This window comes from Cibotium barometz, chromosome 5 (genome assembly GCF_041138505.1).
Source record: "Cibotium barometz isolate CiBa-2024 chromosome 5, ASM4113850v1, whole genome shotgun sequence".
NCBI classification, from domain to species: Eukaryota; Viridiplantae; Streptophyta; class Polypodiopsida; order Cyatheales; family Cibotiaceae; genus Cibotium; species Cibotium barometz.
In genome coordinates this window covers 26,232,494-26,254,381 of record NC_141050.1, presented here as the reverse complement: position 1 = coordinate 26,254,381, position 21,888 = coordinate 26,232,494, and the positions used below count along the sequence as shown (strand labels likewise).

At 42.7% G+C, this 21,888-nt stretch overlaps 1 protein-coding gene across 2 annotated transcripts; it reads right to left on the bottom strand.

The window, feature by feature from the left end:
* Window positions 1-2,093: 2,093 nt before the first annotated feature.
* Window positions 2,094-16,092, bottom strand: LOC147638297 (uncharacterized). 2 transcript variants are annotated; one of them, XM_086798205.1, is made up of 6 exons: window positions 15,965-16,092; window positions 11,348-11,520; window positions 3,618-3,867; window positions 3,435-3,522; window positions 2,555-2,621; window positions 2,094-2,435 (listed from the first exon to the last, which is right to left on the bottom strand). In XM_086798205.1, the coding sequence occupies exons 2-6, from the start codon at window positions 11,354-11,356 to the stop codon at window positions 2,382-2,384; spliced, it is 468 nt and encodes a 155-aa protein (XP_086654331.1). In that variant the 5' UTR covers window positions 11,357-11,520; window positions 15,965-16,092; the 3' UTR covers window positions 2,094-2,381. The 2 variants fall into 2 exon arrangements, with proteins under 2 accessions (XP_086654331.1, XP_086654330.1); XM_086798204.1 differs by having other exon boundaries at window positions 3,618-3,862.
* Between the last annotated feature and the right edge of the window lie 5,796 nt (window positions 16,093-21,888).

Sequence of the window (21,888 nt, the reverse complement as noted above, 5' to 3'; positions counted from 1 at the left end):
CGGGTTCCAGCATTGACTAAACGAGGAAGCTCTTGAGTTTTGTTGGATTTTAAGGCGTCTATTGAGAGAAGTTGGTCGCCTCAAAGCTTGTAACTGTTGTGTTTGAGAATCTCTCTCATATCTGAGAGATCCTTATATATTTTAAAGGAATAAATTAGTAGCCTGTGGAAAGTTCTTGTATGTGCTTGTGAAGAAGACTTGAGTGTGGTTGTACATGTGGTGTATCTTGCAATCAATTGGGGTCTAACTAGTTCAAACAAAGGGTGTTTTAAGTTCTATAAACATACAACTACAAGGAAAAAGACAATGCTATAGAGATTAACATCTGTTCAACTACAAGGAAAAAGACAATGCTATAGAGATTAACATCTGTTTTGGTACCCTCACTGAGGAGTCTTCTTGGGAATTTAGGTGAATAGGGAAAGGACTCAAAGACAAATGCGTGCTTCAGCGCACAGATTGAGCAAGCATCATGAAAATAATATCAAAAACTGAAACGGGTCACCTTGATGTATGCAATTGGCTTCAACCAGCTTACAAGCCATCGACAAAACTCAGAAACCCTCTTCACCACAGTTTACAACCCACTAGCATTCTCTAGTATCCCACACAGGCCCGACTCGGCATCAATCCGTCTCCTTCTGAACTCGCTTTCACAAGCTTTTTATAGTCTTGGCTTGTCCACAGCTTTTAACTTCCACCCTTCTTTCCCCACCTTTGCTTTACCTTCTCATGTGCAGCTTTCCAGCAGTGTAGCTTCATCTTGTGGTGGATGGCTAAGCCGCCACTATTTTCTCTCTTCTTTCCAAGCTGGCTTATACGAGCTCTCCTCACCACCCTACGATGCCATCCTTTCCCTTTTTTTATTATATTTTTTTATAAATCCACCATAATAGCCACCCTTTTAGATACAAGGTTTCTTAAAATCCTTTGAACAAAATATGGCTTCCACAAACTCCTTAAAAAACTGACATCTCATCTTGATATGAAAAATTCTTTCACATTGGAATCCCCTCATCGACCCACCTTTGATATATGAAAATTATCACCAATTCACATGGTGTATGAAGTGTTCCTTGACTTAATCCTCTCCAATATATATTGTAAAAAACCAATCAATTTCCTTATACCTCTAACAATGCAAACACATCATGCTATATGTACAAAAATGATGATCACACGGCTTAAAAATGCATCCTATCTACACCACCATAGCAAATGGTTTGTTTTTGCACAAAAAACATGGTGTTGTCTTTATTCTGACTTCCTACAATCATCCCTGGTATTATTTTGTGCATTTGCAGGGTTCACAAAAACTTCTTAACAACGTTAACCACATGCACCCAAAGGATTCCCAAGCATCCTCAACCTTGTGGACATTCACATGCATTGAAATCCATGCAATGTTCACACAAGAAAACAAATTCACAGCTGCATCTGGTTTTACGAGGCAAACTTGCACTATTGAGAATGGACAATCTTTCATCTTCCAAGCTTGTACACCAATAAGTCCAGAAGCAGATTGGCCTCCAACCCCGAAACTATACACTACACGATCTACAAATTTGATTCTACTTGAAATAATTGTAGTTACAAACTTTACAGCTTTCGGAAAATGTCACTTCACGTACATTTCAAGTAGTAGCATTTGATTTTCTAAAAATTGTGCATGAACACCCGAGTCCTACGTCATGATTGAAATTGAGTGTGATGCCCTAGTATAGTGTAAACTAACAATATGGGAAAAGCAATGCTAACATCATGGAGAAATTGCATCACCATGAACGTTTGTAGCATAAGTACCCTTTACATGGCAATTCAATTGAAGTCCAATATTTTCTCCACTAGACATTCCCTAATATGTTATTGCTTGGTCTTATTGAGAGATCCAACCATTATTATACTTGATACCATTTGATGAGGTGTTGCCTTGGATGTACTTACAAAAGATGCATTAGATATTATCCTTGGCCAACGAATTTTCTTTTATCAAAAAAAGATCTAGACATGATTATATTAACCAAATCACCCCTTTTTTGGGTTGAGTTTTTTTCCCAAGGGTTCAAACCTAGGAATCAATTGCAATCATAGTGTAAGCAGGACTTTTTCTTTTAATGCACGTAAGAGTACAATCAATTGTTGAAGCCTATGAAACCCTGTATGCCAATGTTCACCTTTACTATCAAACACAACCTCTCAATACATGCATGGCAAAGAACAACAAAATGTGTTCATTGGCAATGCAGTAGATAAATGTTCAGCTTTAATACTTGTTAAATACATCAATTGACGCCATTTAACTAGTACTTTATCAACCCAAAAAGGCCCAAATCACTTGCTGACATGTAAGTACATGCCAAGTGTCGTGTTGTAAGGGGCGTTCAATCATAAAGCCCCTCCTGCTCCCACACCCCTACAAGAAAGTTTACCATACCCTATGACAAAAATAAACTAGATGTCAGGATTGGATTAGAGATTAGGGAAAGCAAAAAGAGGATGCAGTAGCTTCATCATATCTATATCAAATGAGCAAAACTGAAATAGACCGCCTCACCGGTAGGGGTATTGGCTGGACAAACGGATGACTAGTACCAAGCAGATTCTCATATGTCGATGCCCAGCTGCAGAGCAGACAATATTATGAGCATTGAATTGCGTCTACATGATTGTCGTATGAAGAAAAGGAGTGGATAAAAGCAATTACAATAGCAGCACAGGTTCCCAGCATCATTACTGCATGGTCTCATCCCTACCCTTTGGGTCACTGGGAGCCAATTCACAGCAGGTCCATAGCTACCGCAAGAGCAGCGGGTAACTCTCCTGTGCAACTTCAGCCCCGGACCCTTCCTGTCAGGAGGCAAGGAGATGGGATTGCTTGGAGTTGAAGGTCCCCAGTGTAGCCTTTTTTTCTTTTTTCTTTTTCCTTTCTTGATTCTGACTAGCCTTAGGCCCAAGATCCTCCCGTAGTTACTGTTTTTCACCGTCCGTAGGCGCTTTTCATCCGCCCGTACAGGAAGCACCTTGTGGGTTTTGAAACCCAGTGTAGCTTTACCCCCAACACCCTCATATATCACCTCCCTCTGAGAGCAGCCAAGCATGGAAGGAGACCCCCCGCCCTCCCTTTCTCTCGTTTTCTAGATGTTTAGCCCTTGTCTAGATGTTTGCCTCATTGAATAATGTCAGGAGGCGATGGGCTTGCTCGGCATTGAAGGTCCCCTATCTGGCTTTCCCCCCACCCCCTCATAAACCACCTGAGCAGCCAGTAAGTTCCCTATGTTTACCTCATTACAGGGATGTTATCTGTATATTCACATGTATGTTTTCTTTATTATTGGAAGGATCTTTTACTGGAGAAAGAAAGAAAAAGAAAGCCAAGATGCCATGAGAAAAGCGTGTCTTTACAAATAATAGGATTAATAAGCCAAAAGACAAACCTAATGACAGTGTCATGAGGCTTTCGTGGCCTCAAACGCGGTCGATTTCCAACCCAATTTCTTCTTTGCTGGTTCCACAGTATCAAACCTGCATACCATGACAACAAACAAAACTAGAATTCATCCCACAGAGGCAAATCACTTGCATACACCCTACAGTATGCTGTGTACTGGTCAACTAACCATGATTCAGAAAGGGAACATCAGTTATACTCGAATCGGACCCAAGGGTACTGATTGCTTGACTTGATGTGCTAAGGCTTCCCTGTAACAATTTCGAGCTCTTTGCTCCCTCCATCTCATTTGAGCTTGACGTCCAGTAGTTCTTCTCTGTGAAACTGTGCCCTTGCTGAAGACTCCTTCGCTCTTTCTGATTTTCAGTTGGCTCATCCACAGTCGTGGATTCTGTACAAGTCCCAAAACAAGCACTGCACTGTTGCAAACGGGGACTATAATTAGTGAAAAGAAAAGTATTATCAAAAAAAAATAATCAAATCACATGTTTTTGCAAGCATTTAATGTGGTTCCTTTCTACCTGGTAAAACAAGTAAAAAGAACCAAGTAAACTGCCATTTCCTTTTCACGTGCTGTTCCAAACGTGGTGGCATAGAAGTTGTATTTATGTCATGATATCAGATGGTGTTGGCCATTTTGTGTGCCGCGATGTCGATGTGAGTACTTTGAGGGGGCTTGAATTGCTTTGCTTGTTTGTGTGGAGCAGTTGGCACATGTGGTGTTACACGGGTGGGTCCAATGGCTCAGCGCCCCCCTTCCGCACCACCCCCACCCATGCGCCCCACCCCCCTCCTCTCTTTTTTTCTTTCCCTTGCCGACGCCCGAGTATTTACTTTATTAATATGGGAATGAGAAAATGCAACCAAAGCTGGTTGAAAATCTGAAAATACCTCACTGTGCTCCTTGTGCAACATAAGACTGTTCCGGAAAAAACTATGATTAAAGTCAATAAATGCATTCATACTAGGCCTAAAAGTTGCCCAAACCTAGGCCCCTTGGCCAGGCTGGTCTGGACATACTTAGGCTGCCCAAAAGTAGTCTAAACCTGCCCCAAACCTGTCTGTTTTTGCTCCACGCTGATTTTGTCCCAGTGTCCCATATGTCCAACAAAAGGCGTAACACTGGCCTTTATTGCTCTTCGGTCCCCAGTCTGCTCTTTCTCTTAGGCCTATTTTGCCTCTGTGTTACGCATTGGTAAGGAGTATGTCTAATACTCTATGGGTCATGCACGGTTAGCAGTTGGCTATTGGAGAGTGAGTTAATTTCCATAAAAGCACAGTTATTAATAGGATCTCAGGCCTATATGAGTGAGTGGGTGTGCATAGACATCTAAAGTCTAGTCTCCCCCATGAAGCAGATACAGTGTGATATGGAGGCCTCGCACTCAGTGTATTCACCCAATCTGGCTCTCTTGTGCTATCACATGCATCCATCCTCAGTCGCATGTGCCATGACAGTTGAGGACACTTGTAGTATATGCATGTGTGCAAGTAGGGTTACTATTAGGGTAGAATTAGTAGTAAATCAGCATGGTGTAGAAATGTGCGTTTGGGGCAGTTTTTGGCCACCTACGCATGTGTAAACCATCCTCACCAAGGGGCCAAGGGCTGGGCATGTTCAGTAAATTTTATGACTCGGGACAAAACTTGTAATAAGAAACTAGAGCAAGAGAACGCACAGTTGTTCTTGCCACGATGATCCAAGTTGATTTTGCAAAGACTTTTAAGGCTCACAAAGATAGGGCAGAATGTTGCATCTCAAGGAGATGGCAATAGAGGTAGGCAACTTGTATAGAGCAAGAGAACGCAAAGTTGTTCTTGCCATGATGATTCCAAGTTATGTCTACAGTCTATTGTTGATTTGCAAAAACTTTAAGGCTCACAAAGATAGGACAGAATGTTGCATCTCAAGGAGTGACAATAGAAGTAGGCAACTTGTAAGAAGATAGGAGAGGCAAAAGAGCACAAAGCCTGACTATTGCATCTTGCAGAGATGGCAACACAGGAAAGCAACCACTATGCTTAAAAGTCATCTCCTTGGGGGATCGACAAAGGAAAGGGCTCATGATAATGCCCCATTAGTGATCTATCTTATTCTCTATGTCTAGGAGATAAAGAGAGAAAGAGGAGACTCAAAGGGACCCATTAGTGATCTATTTTATTCTCTATCTCTAGGAGATAAAGAGAGAAAAGGAGACTCAAAGGGGCTGTATCCGAGACATGGACAATTCCTACACTTGAAACTCTCGTTAGTTTATCCCTAGTATGATAAGCCTGAGAAAAGCATACATGCATTGCTACAAAATATGTTCAATATTCAATCCATAATAGTAACCATGCCCCAAACAAGCGCCCAAGTCTTCAACCCAAAGGTACTTTTCTCATCGGTTAGCTCATGTACTCAGGATTGGGCGTCTAACCTACTGTTGAACATCATAAACTTCATTATCCACACGTATCACTTGTGTACCTCATTTACAAGCTTGGGTTCGTTGGATTTCGTGTAGGAAGATCAAACTTGTAGAGAATTTGTGCTTTTGCTCAAGTTTTGGGCAAATTTCCCCTTGGATTTGGTACTAGCCTGGTGAGGAATCTTGTGGGCCATCCTCGTGGTATGCTCAGCAACATTCCATGAGAGATCACTATGTGCATGATGAGGACTTTGGTGGGATTATGCAAAAGCTAGAGGATGGTCAGACAGTTAATCACTATTCCTTGAAAGAGGGATATTTGATGATGGATACACAGTTATGCATAACCAAGGATTTGAGGCAAAAAGTGATCGACGAGTCACATGCACCACCTTATGCAAGGCATAGAGGTATTTGTTTTACTATGCAGGCATTGGAACGCTACTTCTATTGGCCTAGGATGAGAAATGATATTGACGAATATGTATCTCAGTGCTTGACTTGAAAGGTCAAGTATAAATGTCAAAAGACTCAACCGTGCCTTTCCTGTGAAACTATGCACTGTATTGTTGTAGGCAAACTCTACTAGTGGAAGATACTTCTTCCACTCCGTTTTCTGTTCTCCCACATAGCACTGTAGCAAACCCAATATGGCTGAATTTGCTCTCTCACTCTAGCCATCCGTCTATGGATGATACAAGGAAGAAAAATCAAATTTCATCCCCATATTATCAAACAATGCCCTCCTAAACAAACTGGTGGTCCTGGGATCTCAATCAACAACAATAGACTGAGCATTCCATGATGTTTGAACACCTATGCCAAAAAAATCCTTGCCATGTGGTCTGCCTTAATGGTCTTCCTCATTGGAATGAAATGAGCTTGCTTACTGAACTTGTCCATCCACAATGGTCCAAATACCATCATTCCCAAACATTGACTTTGGCAAGGCAAAAATGAAGTCCATCGCTAAACTTTCCCATTGCCTCTCGGGCACAGGTAAAGGCATAAGCAATCCTGTTCAAGGTGGTTTATGGCAAAGTTGTACTACCACCACTTCTGAGGACTAAGAACGAGATCTTTGCGGCAAATGAGTATGTCAAAGATCTAGATACACCTTTTGCATAGGTGTGAACAGCCATAGAGAGGTCAAGAACTGAGCAGAAAAAGGCTACCGTTAAGCATAGAAGGGCGGTGGAGTACAAGGAAGGTGATTGGGTATTGTTGAAGTTTGAGAAAGCAAGGCTTCAAAAGCAGAAGAGCAAAGAGAAGGTTTACCCTAAGTTGTCCAACAGGTACTATGGACCTTTCCAAATGGAAAACATCAACGATGTGGCTTTCAGACTAGCATTACCCGATCATTGGAGCATAGAAGGACGGTGGAGTACAAGGATGGTGATTGGGTATTGTTGAAGTTTGAGAAAGCAAGGTTTCGAAAGCAGAAGAGCAAAGAGAAGGTTTACCCTAAGTTGTCCAACATGTACTATGGACCTTTCCAAATGGAAAACATCAACGATGTGGCTTTCAAACTAGCATTACCCGATCATTGGAGAATTCACAATGCTTTTCATGTGAATCTCCTAAGATCTTATAATGATCTCGAACCTTTGGAACCAATGAACGAGGATCCATCAGAAGTTGAAGAGCTAGAGAAAGTTCTTCAACCAGAGAAGGGAATCACATCGCAAGGTTACCAGAAAGTACCTTGTCAAGTTCAAGAATTATTCAGCTATGGATGCCAAGTGGGTGGATGAGAACTTCTTTGTGGAGTATCCACAGGTTTTACAAGCATATCAGAAACCTTTTCAGCTCAAGATAATTGATTAGAAGCCGATACGATGTCATCAGCCTTTGTATTTGGCATCCAAGGAACCAAAAACAAGGGAGAATGCTCAAGGTTTATATTCCACCACAGGAAATTGAGTATTCAAGAACTCAAGGGTGGTTGTCCAAGTTGTATCCAAAAGAAGTAACTCTGAGATTGAACAACACTTGAATCTTTTGTACAAGAGTCATGGGACTAGCCATCTCATGGAGGAATTGTTTATCAGTGAAGGAAATCGGAACTGCGTACATAAACATGAATACTGTTAGTCTACCATAGTCAGACACTGACATGGGTAGTTGGACTACAGTAGAAACTAGTGTAAAAACCATGGAGGCATTGTTTATCAGTGAAGGAAATCGGAACTACATACATAAACATGAATACTATTAGTCTACCATAGTCAAACACTAACATGGGTAGTTGGACTACAGGAGAAACTAGTGTAAAAACCAAGAAATTGGTGTCAAAACCAAGGAAATGTTTGTGTATTCATTTGTTCATTTGATTTATGCTTGTGAGCATATCTGTGTATTTGTGCCAAGAGCCACGGACGCCCGATAAACCCAAGGACGAGCATGTGTGCACGTGTTTGTGTCTTCTGACCTATAACGTGTGCGTGTTGATCTTGACAAGAAGAGAATCATGCTAGGAAACTCCTGCCTGAGGGAGACCCTAGAGGTGCAAGGGGTGGGAGTATCTGCCAAAGAGGTCAACCCCAAGGTCACTTTATGTGAAGGGTGAAAACCATGAGGGCAAGATGCTCCCCAAAGCCAAGCACAAGAGAAGAGAAGGACATTCCGCATGAAGAACCATGTCTCAAGAGCCAAAGAGAGGAGCTAGGCCCACAACAAGGAAAATTTAAGACAAAGCTAGACCTATCAGTTGAGGACAACTATTTAATAAGTTGAGAGGATGTCACTAAAGCATCAAAATATAGCTTGCTGATATGCAAAAATGCAACGCAACACCCAAAAAAAAGGAGGTTTTTTTGAGTGACACAGCATTGCCACATGAAAGACTAGCAGCACAAGGCCACCTTATAGGCTTGGAATGATGCGACTAGCTTTTGAAAGCAAAAGATTAAAAGCTTTTTAAATACTAAAAAGAGAAGAGCTTTAGATGCTTTTTGGGCTATAAGTGAATTTTAAAGCACTTTTCTCAAGTGCTTTTTGGGCAAGAACTATAAATTGAGCTATTCTCTCATTGTTGAGACATGTAAAAAGACAAGAGAGCTCTCCAACTCTAAAAACTTGTACTCAAGACTCCTCCAAAGGGTTTTATCTGATGTAACTCGCGCGCAGGGGGCCGCCTGCGCACCGGGGGGGGCGCAAGGGCTATTCCGACCCCTAGTGTGGTGTCTTCTCTCTCTACTCTCTCTCTTTTGTTTATTTTCAGATTTTCTCAAGGTTTTACGAGTGAAGTTATTGTTTTCTTGAAGATAAGCTAAGTACTCGTGCCACAACCTTATGAAGGCCCGTTACAAAAACTGGGAGTCTGTCCGCTCCAGGGCACTTGCCACAAGGCAAGGCCCGGTATTCTATGCTATTGTGACCCAACACTTGTTAAGGTGTCGAATGTTCTACTAGGAGCCAAGTGTTTGCTTTTTATAGGCCTTTGAAGGATAAATGAACTGGCCAACCTGCTGTCGGCCAGTTCCATGGACCTAAATAAATCAGTTGCTGACGACTCCATCTGCCAAATGCTCATCTGCTGGCCAACAGAACTCCTGGTCCACCACTATCTCTTCCATGCTGTTAACAACTGCTGATGCTCCAAGATCAAGTCTTTTATATGCTGCAAATCAGGGATTTAGCCCTAGGATTAGCACGTCCACGTGCATGCACATGACAGGTGGAGGGGGGAAGTGTTGCTAAACTAATATGTCCTGTATCTCGAATATCCTCTCAAGGCCGATGCATGATTTTGGTAAAACCTAGGCGGGCGTAGCCAATGGTTGAGGTACCCTAATGTGAAAGAAGAATGCTAAGGGACAAGCCTAAGGCATAGATTGAAGCATTAATAAGTGAAACACAAAGGGTGTGGAGACCAAGGTTGAGGATGGCCATATGGCAGCCATTGGGCAAAGGAGCATTCGGGGGTTTGAAGATCACATACATGCTAGATTGGGCAAAGGTTGGGAGGTGAACGTAGGAAAAATAAGTTTAGCAGGCTGCTCTTAACTCGTGATGGGCTCACAATGAGGATGGAGTATTCAACGGATCTGATCTGTCACATCAGGGAGTGGGAGTCCTACTAAGATGCCTGATCTTCAAAATTAATTTTATCTATAGCTGTGCTTAGACTTGAATGCAAAACAACTATAAAATGATTTATTTATTTATTTATCACTAAAACTTATCCCCATAGGAGAAAAAATCTGAGCCAAAAAACTTGCTCTGATGCCAATGTCAGGTATTCTTTTTTTTTTTTCCCCCGAGAAAAGATCCTTTCATTAGTTATATAAAAACGCCCGTAGGGCTACAAAAGATCCTCTCCTGCTCACAAGAAAAACAGAGCAGTGAACAAAGCAAGGCAGCCCGAGAGACTCTCCCTAGGTGCTGAAAAGTACAAGCATCAGTACAAAGAACTGAGGGGCTAAATCATACAATAGGAAGGGGGAAAAGCCAAACAGGTGGCCTGTAATGCCAACGGGGGGACCCCGCGTGTAGGATATAGAAGGGGCCGCTGCGTCAGGTGGTGTGAAAGGCCTGGCGCTGCAAGATCGCCTCATCCGAGTCGCCCCGGATGCGGTCATACTGTCCTCGCAGGGTGTGGAACAAAATGTCAGGTATTCTTGTGGAAGCACTGGATCTTCTAATGCACAAAGCATGTGCAGACGACAAATAACTCAAAGAAACACTGCCAGAATCACAAATACGACAGCAACACTGGATCCCATGGCCAGAACCCCCCTTCCCTTTGCAAAGTATTTGCTTTCACATAAGAATGTGAAAGTGCAAAGCTGAAATGGCTGATTTTTGTACAAACACCACCTCAATATGCTATCAAATTCCCAAACCAAGAACTGAGCAAAACTTACTGGTCTTCTCTCCCAAATCTACTGAGGCTCCAAAAATACTCCTCCTTACTGCTGATTTCTAGCTAGTTCTGGACTCCAAGCTGCACCTTTTGCTGGCTGCTCTGATGCAGCCGAAGGAAGAGGAGACTGAATGAGGATGTGGGGGAAGTTGGGTGGTATTCGTAGCCAGATTCTCTCCTCTCTCTCTCTCCCCCCTGCTGGTTGGCCTGTCAGCCGTTTATAAGGTCCCATCTTGTGTGTTAAAACTGGACCTTGAAAGTGCACATCCCCTGGCTGAATCATTGGTGCCTTCTGGAGCTGGTTTTGGGCTGCCCGCACATTTTGAATAGCTTACCAACGCTACCCAAACCATGCTTGTTACCTGCACACCTCATCTATGCTGAATTCCAAACTACCATTGTCATCCACTTTGCTCAGATTGATCCTGGCCTGCACATTCTCTTAGGCCTTTGCCTCCAGGCACTGGAATTTACCTGCCTGTACACTTAATGGCTTTAAAAAGTTATCAAAACAAGAAGGTACAACCAAAAAAGATTGAAAACTGCCATCAGCAATGTCACGCAAGCACAGTAGGCATATTCACTTCCTCATTTAATTGTCTTAAAAGAAATGGAACTTACCCCATGCATGCAAAATGCTGACAAACAGCAGACACCAGAACCCTAATAGCAAGCATATGCCTTCACAGATAGAATTTTTCCACTTCAACGGTTCTTTTTGTCAGGCAAAGAACTCGTGCTCAACTTTGTACTCGTTCATATACGCTGCAGACTCTGAATCCCATAAACTCAACCTGCAATATCATGTGCAGTTGATAAGCATTTTAATTTTTAATGGAAGCTATATAATTATTATGGGGTATATAAACATTCTGAGAATCAACTGCAAACAACAATTAGTGCGATTACATCTTGCTCTTATCCTACAGCTCTCTCTCTCTCATCCACCAACCCCAAGATCTCGTGTCACATACACACCTTAATCCAATGCCATTAGACATGATTATTCCCTGCAGTCCCCTTAGAGGCAAAGTCAGAGGAAGATTATGGGCGGATTGGAGCCATTTTGGCAACCTCCTATAGGTGCCCAGAGGTGCCCAAGGTATGCACCAATAGTTGGGACATATTTGGGTATAATATGAACATGTTTGGTGACCTTTTTCATGATGTTTTATGACCTCAAAAGGGCTGGTCGACCAGAATACAACCTGCAATCAAAATCCCTACGAAAGGAAGATCAAGGGTCATAATTCAGCATTTAAGCATGGGAAAGGCAAGCCCAGACATGTATCAGCAGTAAGTAGCCCCAACACAACACGTTTCAGCCCTGTAAAGCTTTGGAGCAACAAGTAGAAACGAGTCCACTTAGTGTTATGCATTGTAGCATTAATGCACATTAGTTAGGAATTCCAAATCTAGTGTCAGATCTGAGTTTACAGCTTTGTATGTATTCCTTTTGTTAATATACAATGGGAGTAGGTTAGGTAAAGAGTCTCTAACTTCTACTTCTCTCTACCACATTGCACATGTGATTAGTGTTTATCTTTGTAGCTTAGAGTTAATTAATCATCATTAATTACGCTTCCGGAGAGTTAGCATGTAACATTGGTATCAAAGCATCTCGGTTCTTCCTAGGCAGCATTTTTGTAACACGACAGCGCAAGCAGAATCTTCAAAACATAGCACTGAATTATACAAAGAAGTGGACAGTAAACAATATTGCTGCTTGCAAACTTTGATAACAAACTGATGGCTGTCCTCCCACCCATGTGCTCCGGAGTAAGGAGCTTTGTTGGCGATCTAAACAAACTTTGGACGGAGGATGTCTTGCTTACAAAAGCGCTTGAACACAGTGAACTTGATGATACAAAGGCTACCAAACTAATCTATATATAGTGCCCAAGGTTGGCATGGACAGAAGTCGGCCATGTTGGCCAGCCCACGACTTAGTCCAAAATGACCGACCAACTATATCATCCGATTGAGACCATCTCAACCCTCAAATGGGCCTCGCAACCCGAGAACAATCTCCTCGGTTTGCTGTCCAACGCTCACAACTACGGTCACATAACCTATACAAGCATGCACCCTACTTGACAAAGTGCCAAGTCTACATAAGCCGTCTCCTAACCATCTGGCCACATTTGGCCACCATCTAGTGTCTAAATTGGGAACTGTCAAGGGTTGCTCGGGTGCTCGTTACAATGGCTACTCCTCATATACTAGGCCTTACAGCACACGTCACCCGTAGTGACAGCACTAGGGTGGAGCATTGATCAAATGTTTTTCCAACACCCCCCTAAATGTCCACCCATAGGTGAACTACCTCTTCAGTCCAGCACTGAGTCAATGAAGATGGCGCTCCAACAAATCTCTCCCAAGAGCCTTTGTGAAAATATCTACATATTGTTTCCCCCTCCCCCCATTGTATGAGACAGCCTTGTCCTCCTAGGGCGGCCAGCCGGAGGAGAAGAGCATCCTCCCCCTTTTTTCAATTTCTGGACTCTTGCTTCCCCATGTGGAGCCGAGCTTGTACTAAGCCATTATGGCTATTTTGCTTGGTAACTAATAGAAGGATCTCTTTCCCAGAAAAAAAACAAGTACACCGGCAAGAGATGGGGGCCCTTAAGTGGGTGATTGGGACCCAACACCATGTACTGTGCATATTCCCTATTCTCTTCTCTCTCTTTCATTGTCTCTTCCCAAATCAGCAAGTTAACACACTCCTTAATCATCATTAAAAGCTTCCACTACTATGCCTCATATAACAAAGATAGAAGCACTCATCATGAGAACAAGGATCTATCACATGAATCACTCAAGTGGCTAGGATACCAACTAAAATAGCCCCTTACTACCGAACAACTCTTGCAAGACAAACTCACTCACAAAAACCAACAGGTATGGTGACGGCACAGGCGACTCACCCCCCACCCGTAGTTCCATCCGCTATGGATCCTGTTCCAAACAGAGAAGAGGATGTGGGTTGCATCAAACCAAATGGAGGAAAGAGTATGTACTTGACATTAGTACCCTCAATCTATGTACATCTACCCTTCCAAATCTGCCAAGCTCCCAATAATCTCCCAAGCTGAGTCTATTGCCATATGGCATGCTTTAAAGGGTCAATTGAGAACCTCATGGTATGGATTGCCCTCATAAAACATCTGGGTCCTAAATCAGTCAGCCACACAAACGTTTCCCAGGTAAGAAAGTATTGCCTCTCTTGATACGAGACATAACAACACAATCATACACGATAATTTTTGGACCTCTCTGCATCCCCAAACACAACTTTTAATGGTCTTTGACAGGTTAGTGCATCTGGGGTAATGTGGGATTGCGCTTGTCATTGATCTTCATTAGGCGTCCATCATGGGCTTTCAGCTAGAAAAAGACTAATTTTCCAGCCTCCTCCTGAAGATGCATGACTCCAGTAATATTTTGATACTCCCAATGGAATATCCTTGTGGGGTTCCAAAGGTCATGATGTGGCCAGCATATGATTTGGGCTAGGCTTATACCTAGGGGTGGCCTTGGATTGGGATGCTATGGGGCATTAAGAGACTTGTGGCCACTTAATGTATGGGTCGATGTGAAAGGGCTTATTTATTGATAAGTTTGCTTTCCTGCTGTATTTATAGCACATACTCTATATAAGCGAGTTATAGGCTTATAAGTGCATCCCCAAGAATCAAGACCCACGCAAGGCCTTGGCCATGGCTTTAGCTACACACTTGGACAGTGGGCATGTGGAGGTAAAGAGACGCCGCAGTTTGGGAGATGAGCATGGTTGTGGTGGTTTGGGAGATGAGCATGGTTGTGGTGTTGGTCTAGCCTTTAGCTCCATGGTGCTCCAGGTACAAGTCTAGCAGAGTTTAGATAGAATGCTTTGAGTGTCTCAGCTAGCAACCCCTTCCTCTCTCTCTTGGGATGATTTGGCATTACCACAATCGTGCATGGCTCCACCAATAGTAATTATTTTTTGGGCAGTCTTCCTTAGCCCTCAGTTGACTCGTGACTTTTGGTATGATTTGTTATACTTAATAGGAGATATGACTTGGAAAAATTAAGAGCCATATGGCCTGACAATTTGGCACCTTATAGCAGCGAATCTGGCCCAAAATAGAAAGAATTTTGATGCCTAATGTTGATTTTCTTTCCTGTTAAAAGGATTATATTTTGAGGTGATTTCAAAGGAATTCAACATTGGCCCAAAAGACCAGCACGTTGATGCCATTGCCATCCAGTTTGGAGCACTTTGCTCACCTACCGCATTATCAATGCCACATCAGCAGCACCACTCACGAATGAGTCACAAACCAGGCATTTTTGCACTAACATGACAATCTGTTTAATAATTGTAAGCTGTTGGTGGATAGTCAAGCCTTTTGGGCTCTGACGATAAGAGGCTTCTCACACACTCCCGTGCAAGGGTTGATGTATGTGCTGGAGTACTCAGACTAGGATTGTTTAAAGACCTCTTTCCAATGTTAGTGCAAGATGGGCAAGTCCAATAGCCACTCTATATTCCACCTCATTAACCCCAAATCACATCCCTCCTTGGTTTGAAGCAATCTATATATAAGGCACACAATTTACTTGTCTACAATCTGGTGGCATCCCAATCTTCTCTATTCTTGTCTAATAGGCTTTTTGCAGAGCACAATAAGGAAAAGCCGAGATTTTGAAGTCCACAAAACCCCTAGATCTTAAACCATCTTTCCTCCCTAAATCATGCGCTCTCGAATCCATAGCTTTACCCCCTTTACTAAGCTTATGTTTCCCAATGATACTGAAGATTTATCCCATGACAGAGCCCACCATTGTCACCTTGAAGCCCTGAAATGAGCTCACTGGAAATCAACTATTTGCCAATCTTTGGGAAGCCTTCCACCATTGACCCATCATATTTTCTTGCAAACACATCAACCTTTCATGCTTGAAGGAAGCATGGACAAGCATGGACAACCTTTCATGCTTGAAGGAAGCATGGACAAGCTCATGTGATCTTGAAGGGAAACTAGTCAAAAACAATATCACCTCTGTGTGTGTGTGTGTGTGTGTGTGTGTGTGTGTGTGTCCAAATAGACGTACTGCCGTACACCATCAGAGACCTTGGTGATGTGACCGGGCAGTACGGACGCATGACGTGGCTGGGACGTACATCCCGTTAAGATCTTACAGAGATAAGACTTGAAACGTAAACTATAATATTCAAAAACACAGAAGGCTCACCTGAGATCGAATGCACCAGAGCACGAATGAAAACCCTTGCTCGCAACACAGTCTTTCATCGGTCACTGGTGCAGGACCTTTTCAAGATCCTTTTCACACTCGACGAACCTTTTCAATATCCATGACCGGTCAAATTTTTGGTCCTGCCTTTAAACATGTGGACCGTTCTCCTCTTTCATACCTGCCCATGCTTCTCCACCATTGTATCATGATGGAAGGCATGCACAATAGTCCAACTATGTCAGCCTTAGAGAAGAGGTAGCATTTAGTCTAATCCATACTTGGGGCACCATCCCGTTAGCGCGGGCTAGTCCATATGCCCAATCCAAGTCCCCACCCATCAAATGGTGGGTGGCGGATGATGTGTAACACAAGGAGTTTGGATAGGAAAGATCCCTCATTCAGAGAAATGGATCGCCATCGTATACTTTCTTATAGAATTGGCAAGAGAATAGATAGATGTTAGAGTTTTTGTGACTATTGCATTGATACAATCTGTTCTAAAAGTTACTTTACTTAGTTAAAGTTTTGTTATCTATATGCCTTAACATATTAAGGAGTAGTTTTACTTCAATAAAAGGAGGGTCGTAAATCATGTAAAGAAAGATATCATTTGCAATATCATATAAAACTTTGAGTACTTAAATTCCATCATTTTGATTAAAAAGAATTCTTGTTAGGAACATGGACATATTAAAAAGAATTCTTGTTGGTAGAACGGTCGGGTTCCATGATGGGGACCCGAGTTCGATGCCTAGGGCGATGGTATTTGGATAATATATCAATGTTTGATGTATGTAGTATAAGTTTAGACATAGTTTTAGTATTTGACCATGGTGAATTGATAAATATAACTGGTCATGGATGCATGCACCATGGGGGATTTTAAATGTGGATGAGAATTCAGTGAGAATCTAAGGGACGGATTGATTTCAAAAGGAAAGGTTTTATCGGCAGTGAGTGGTAAAGATGTCAAGTAGCAATTGACAAGAAGGGTAGAGATTTGGCCAAGGAAGATTGAATGGTACTCGTCAAGAATCTTTGTTAACTCTTGTAGTATCAAGTGCTAATCTTTGTTAACTCTTGTAGTATCAAAAGTGCTAAGTTATGAGAGGATTTTAGATTTTCAACCATAAGTCATGCTGACTTTCAGTGATGACAAAATGTGTGCCCAATCTCACAGTTTGAGGCCAACCCCCAAGCTATACAAGATTCATAGCTCTTGGCATTTCCAATGTGTCAAGAAAGATTTTTATTTATATATATATATTCTACTTTTAAACTTATTGATGCAATTTGCACATGAACACACACTACAATTCTCCCTATTTATTCTTATATAACCCAACCTTTACACCTTTTTCTGTAAGAATGTTATATTGAAATTTGTTGAGAATGAAGCGACACATGTATGATGGTGGAGGCACAGTGTGTGTGTGTGTGTGTGTGTGTGTGTGTGTGTGTGTCTGTGTGAACAAGCATTAGAGGCTTGCATGTAAAACCCTAGATGGATAAGGGTTTGTGGCAATACCCCAGCCACTATAAAGGAGAGGTAACCCTAGCTCGTATTCCAAAAATGCAAGCAAGGAGGCATCTTCCAAACACAAAGCAAGTTTTCCTTCACTGTAAGTGTACTGTTCATTAACATCCTATGTGTGTAAGTGAGCCTACCTCATTGTAAAGGAGTCAGACACTACCCTTGTTCGTCAAGCGAGTGGTAAGACCTCTCCTCCATCAACCATCATGTCCAAAGAAATTGGAGCTTTGATTGATAAGTTTAATAGTGAAGGATTTCATGTATGGCAAACTCAAATAAAGTATATGCTAATGTTTAAGGGCCTGTGGCCATTGGTCAAGGGAACCAAGCACTTGGATCCATCCAAAGAAGAGGATGTGGAAGATGATGAGAGTGGGCTCAATCCATCATGTTGGAATTAGGGTTGCAGGAATGCACACACAACTTCAAGAAGATGAGGAAGCTTGAGCACAACACAGTAGTGTATTATGAGTGCCAAAAATGAAAGATAACAAGCCCTAGAAGATAATGGGCGTATATACAATGCACGGGGGAAAAAACCTCCTAGTGAGGGAAAAAGTGCCCCGGCGGTCCTAAGTGTGTTCACACACATCACTACTATAATATGGTAACAAATCCCCCCTGGAGTGATGCGGTGAACAAGAGCTAGCACTCATGTATAGGGAAGTGTCTAGCTATGTGGACGAATCCACAAAAGGGAGTAAGCCCAAAGCTTTGCGAAAAGCTTCGAACTTCTCACGAGGCAGAGCCTTTGTAAAAAGGTCTGCAAGGTTATCCTGTGTTGGCACATAAGCCAAACTGATCTCTCCTGCAGAGAGTCTCTCCCTGACATAATGGTAGTGCACCTCAATGTGCTTCGTACGAGCATGGAACACTGGGTTCCGCGCAACTGCCAATGCGCTCTGAATGTCAGTGAAGATGGTGGTGGCAGATGGCTACCCAACACCCAAATCAGCCATAAGGCGTCTGAGCCACACACACTCAACCGTAGCTGTGAAAGCTGCCCTGTACTCAGCTTCACAACTAGAAGTGGCCACAGTAGGCTGCTTCTTGCTCAACCATGATATGCATGAGCTTCCAAGCATGAAGCAAAAACCACTCGTGGACACGCGTGTGTCATAACAACCAGCCCAGTCAGAATCTGAAAAAACATGTAAATCTGGCGGCAATGATCCCCCCTTGGGATAAAACAACCCAAGATGCCGAGTACCACTCAAATAGCGAAAGATACGCTTCACTGCCTGCCAATGCTTAATGCCTGGGCTATGCATAAATCTGCTCACCTGTGAGACTGCAAACTGAATGTCTGGCCTCGTAATGCATACATAAATGAGGCAACCAACAGCTGTCTGATAGAGTGTGACATCAAAGTGATCTCCAGCATCATGAAGACTCAACTTCAAACCTGTCTCCATTGGAGTAGCAATAGGCTTGCAGTCTTCAAGGCCAAATCTCCGCAACAATGTTTCAATATACTTTGTCTGACACAAAGCAATACCTCCATCACACTGCTTAAATTGTATCCCCAAATAATGATGCAAATGCCCCAAATCTGACATCTCAAAAGAGGCATTCAAATCAGCCTTAAAATCAGCAATATGACTCTCATTTGGTCCTGTGAGCAGCATGTCATCGACATAGAGAGCAATGATTAGATGTACACCATCCACACGTTTAACATACAAAGTGCTTTCTGTTGGACTATTCTGAAACCCATGTGCAGTCAAATATGCATGTATTTTTTCATACCAAGCTCGTGGAGCTTGCTTTAAACCATATAAAGCCTTTTTTAACCTGCACACTTTGTTTTCCTGCCCTCTTTGAACAAAACCACGAGGCTGCGATACATACACCTCCTCATGCAAATCTCCATTTAAGAACGCAGTCTTTATGTCCAGCTGATGTACATTCCAACCATTATGAGCTGCTAATGCACAGATGCTACGAACAGTGGTCATACGACATGTGGGAGCAAAAGTCTCATCAAAATCAATGCCCTTCTCTTGAGCATAACCTTTTGCAACAAGCCTAGCCTTATGGCGATCCACTGTGCCATCAGGCTTACGCTTCAATTTGTATACCCACTTAGTGCCAATGGCCTTCTTGCCAGGGGGCAAGTCACATAAAGACCATGTACTATTCTTCATAATAGCATCGTATTCTGCTTGCATAGCAGCCATCCAATTTTCTGAACTTTGTGCCTCATCAAATGAAACAGGCTCACTTTCATCGCACATACTAGAAACAGCCAATGCATAACAATCTGACGCATAAGAGGCACCATGAGAGCCAGAACGAGTGCGACTAGACAAAGGGGCATCCAACTTGCTGTCACGCAAAGTCTGCACCAACCATCTAGGCATGTTCCTAGAGCCCTCAATCTCTTGTCTCTCATCCTCAAGTGCATCATGCACATCTACATCAGATATAGGCTGATCTGTGCCATCATTTAAAACCTGCATAGGCTGAAAAACTGCCTCATGAGGTATTGCACTTGACTGTGCACCACTGAAAAGAGGCAACAATGTATCATAGACATCACGTGAGCTGATATCTGTCTCCTTAGTACATGAAACCAAGGGCTGAACTGCATCTTCCACAAATACAACATCACGGCTAACCAAAATGCGCTTTGTCTGTGGATGATACAAACGATAGCCTTTGCTCTCAGCACTATATCCAACAAAAATACATTTGACAGCTTTGTCATCCAATTTTCTGCGATGTTGCACAGGCACTAATGCATATGCCAGGCAACCAAAAACACGTAAATGGCCAACAGAAGGCTTGCGGCTATGCCAAGCCTCATATGGAGTGACAACCTGTAATGCTTTGGTGGGACACCTGTTTAGTACATAAGTGGCACACATGACAGCCTCAAGCCAAAAACCATGTGGTAGACTTTGACTCTTAACCATACATCTTGCCATTTCCATGAGAGACCTGTTTTTTCTCTCAGCCACACCATTTTGCTGTGGTGTATACGGCACTGTACATTGGTGTTTTATCCCACGCTCAGCCAGAAATGCATTAAATTCTGAAGACATATACTCCCCCCCTCGATCTGAACGGAGGGTGCCCATCTTACTTTCTGACACATTTTCAGCCATAACCAAAAACTGTTTGAAGCACAAAAACACTTCGGACTTTGCCTTCAAAGGATATACCCATGCATGCCTGGTAAAATCATCAATGAAAGTCACAAAGTAAAGGTAGTTTCCAAATGATGGAGTTTGCATGGGACCACAAACATCACTGTGAACAAGCTGCAATCTGCGTTCAGCTCTCACTGATCCATCTTTGGGAAAGGAAGCACGCTGCATTTTACCCAATATGCAGCCCTCACAAACATGCTTGACAGGTGCCTCAAGCTTAGGCAAAGAAGACACCATTTCAGATTTCTGCAGGCGCAGCAAACTTGCAAAATTCAGATGACCAAAACGTGCATGCCACAGTTTTGCATTTGAAATAGCCTGCGTATCCATAATAGCACATGCTGAATCCTCTACACATTTGCCATCCATATTGAGCTTATACAGCCCTCGACATAGTGAACCAGATGCTACAATGATGTCACCACAAGAGAGATCATGAACAGTACATCTGTCATCCACAAATTTTACAACCAAACCTGTTTTGGCAAATGCGGAGACTGACAGCAGATTCTTTTTGATCCCTGGCACATACAATGCATCAAAAAGTGTAAAGGTGTTGCAATTTGCAACATTCAGCACAATCTGTCCAACTCCTTTAACGGGATAAGAGGAGTTATTGGCACAAGTGACAGTATTCCCTGTGGGAGCAGACTCAAGGAAAGTGAATAAACTGCGCTGCGAGGTGATATGCTTAGTGGCACCACTGTCAAAGTACCATACATCTGAATCTACTGCAGACATACATGTGTCATGCAAAGATGGGTCATAACTGCACTGCGCATTGAATGCCCATTCTGTATCTTGAACAACATTAGCAGATTCATTGTTAGAAGGAGAGGCATCTGCAACAGCCATACCAGCCTCTTTCTTCTTAGCCTCTTTCGCAGCCAGCTTAGGACACGCTTTGATGACATGATCATTTCCCTTACAGTACTTGCAAAATGTCTTCTGTTTGTCACCCTTCTTCTCATCTTTGTCTTCCTTCTTTGGTTGCGCAGCATTTGCAGATTTCTGCTTACTAGAAGAAAAGCCAGCTTTACCTTTCCCGCTTCTCTGACTAGCAACGAAAGCTTGATCTGCGACACGCATAATATTCCTGTTTTGCCTTGACTGGTCTTCTTGCAGCAAAACAGAAACTAACTCCTCAAATGATAAGGCATTGGGATTGCCTTTCATCATCAAGCGAAGAGTGGAAGCAAAACCCTGATAAGAATCTGGTAGACCATTCAAAA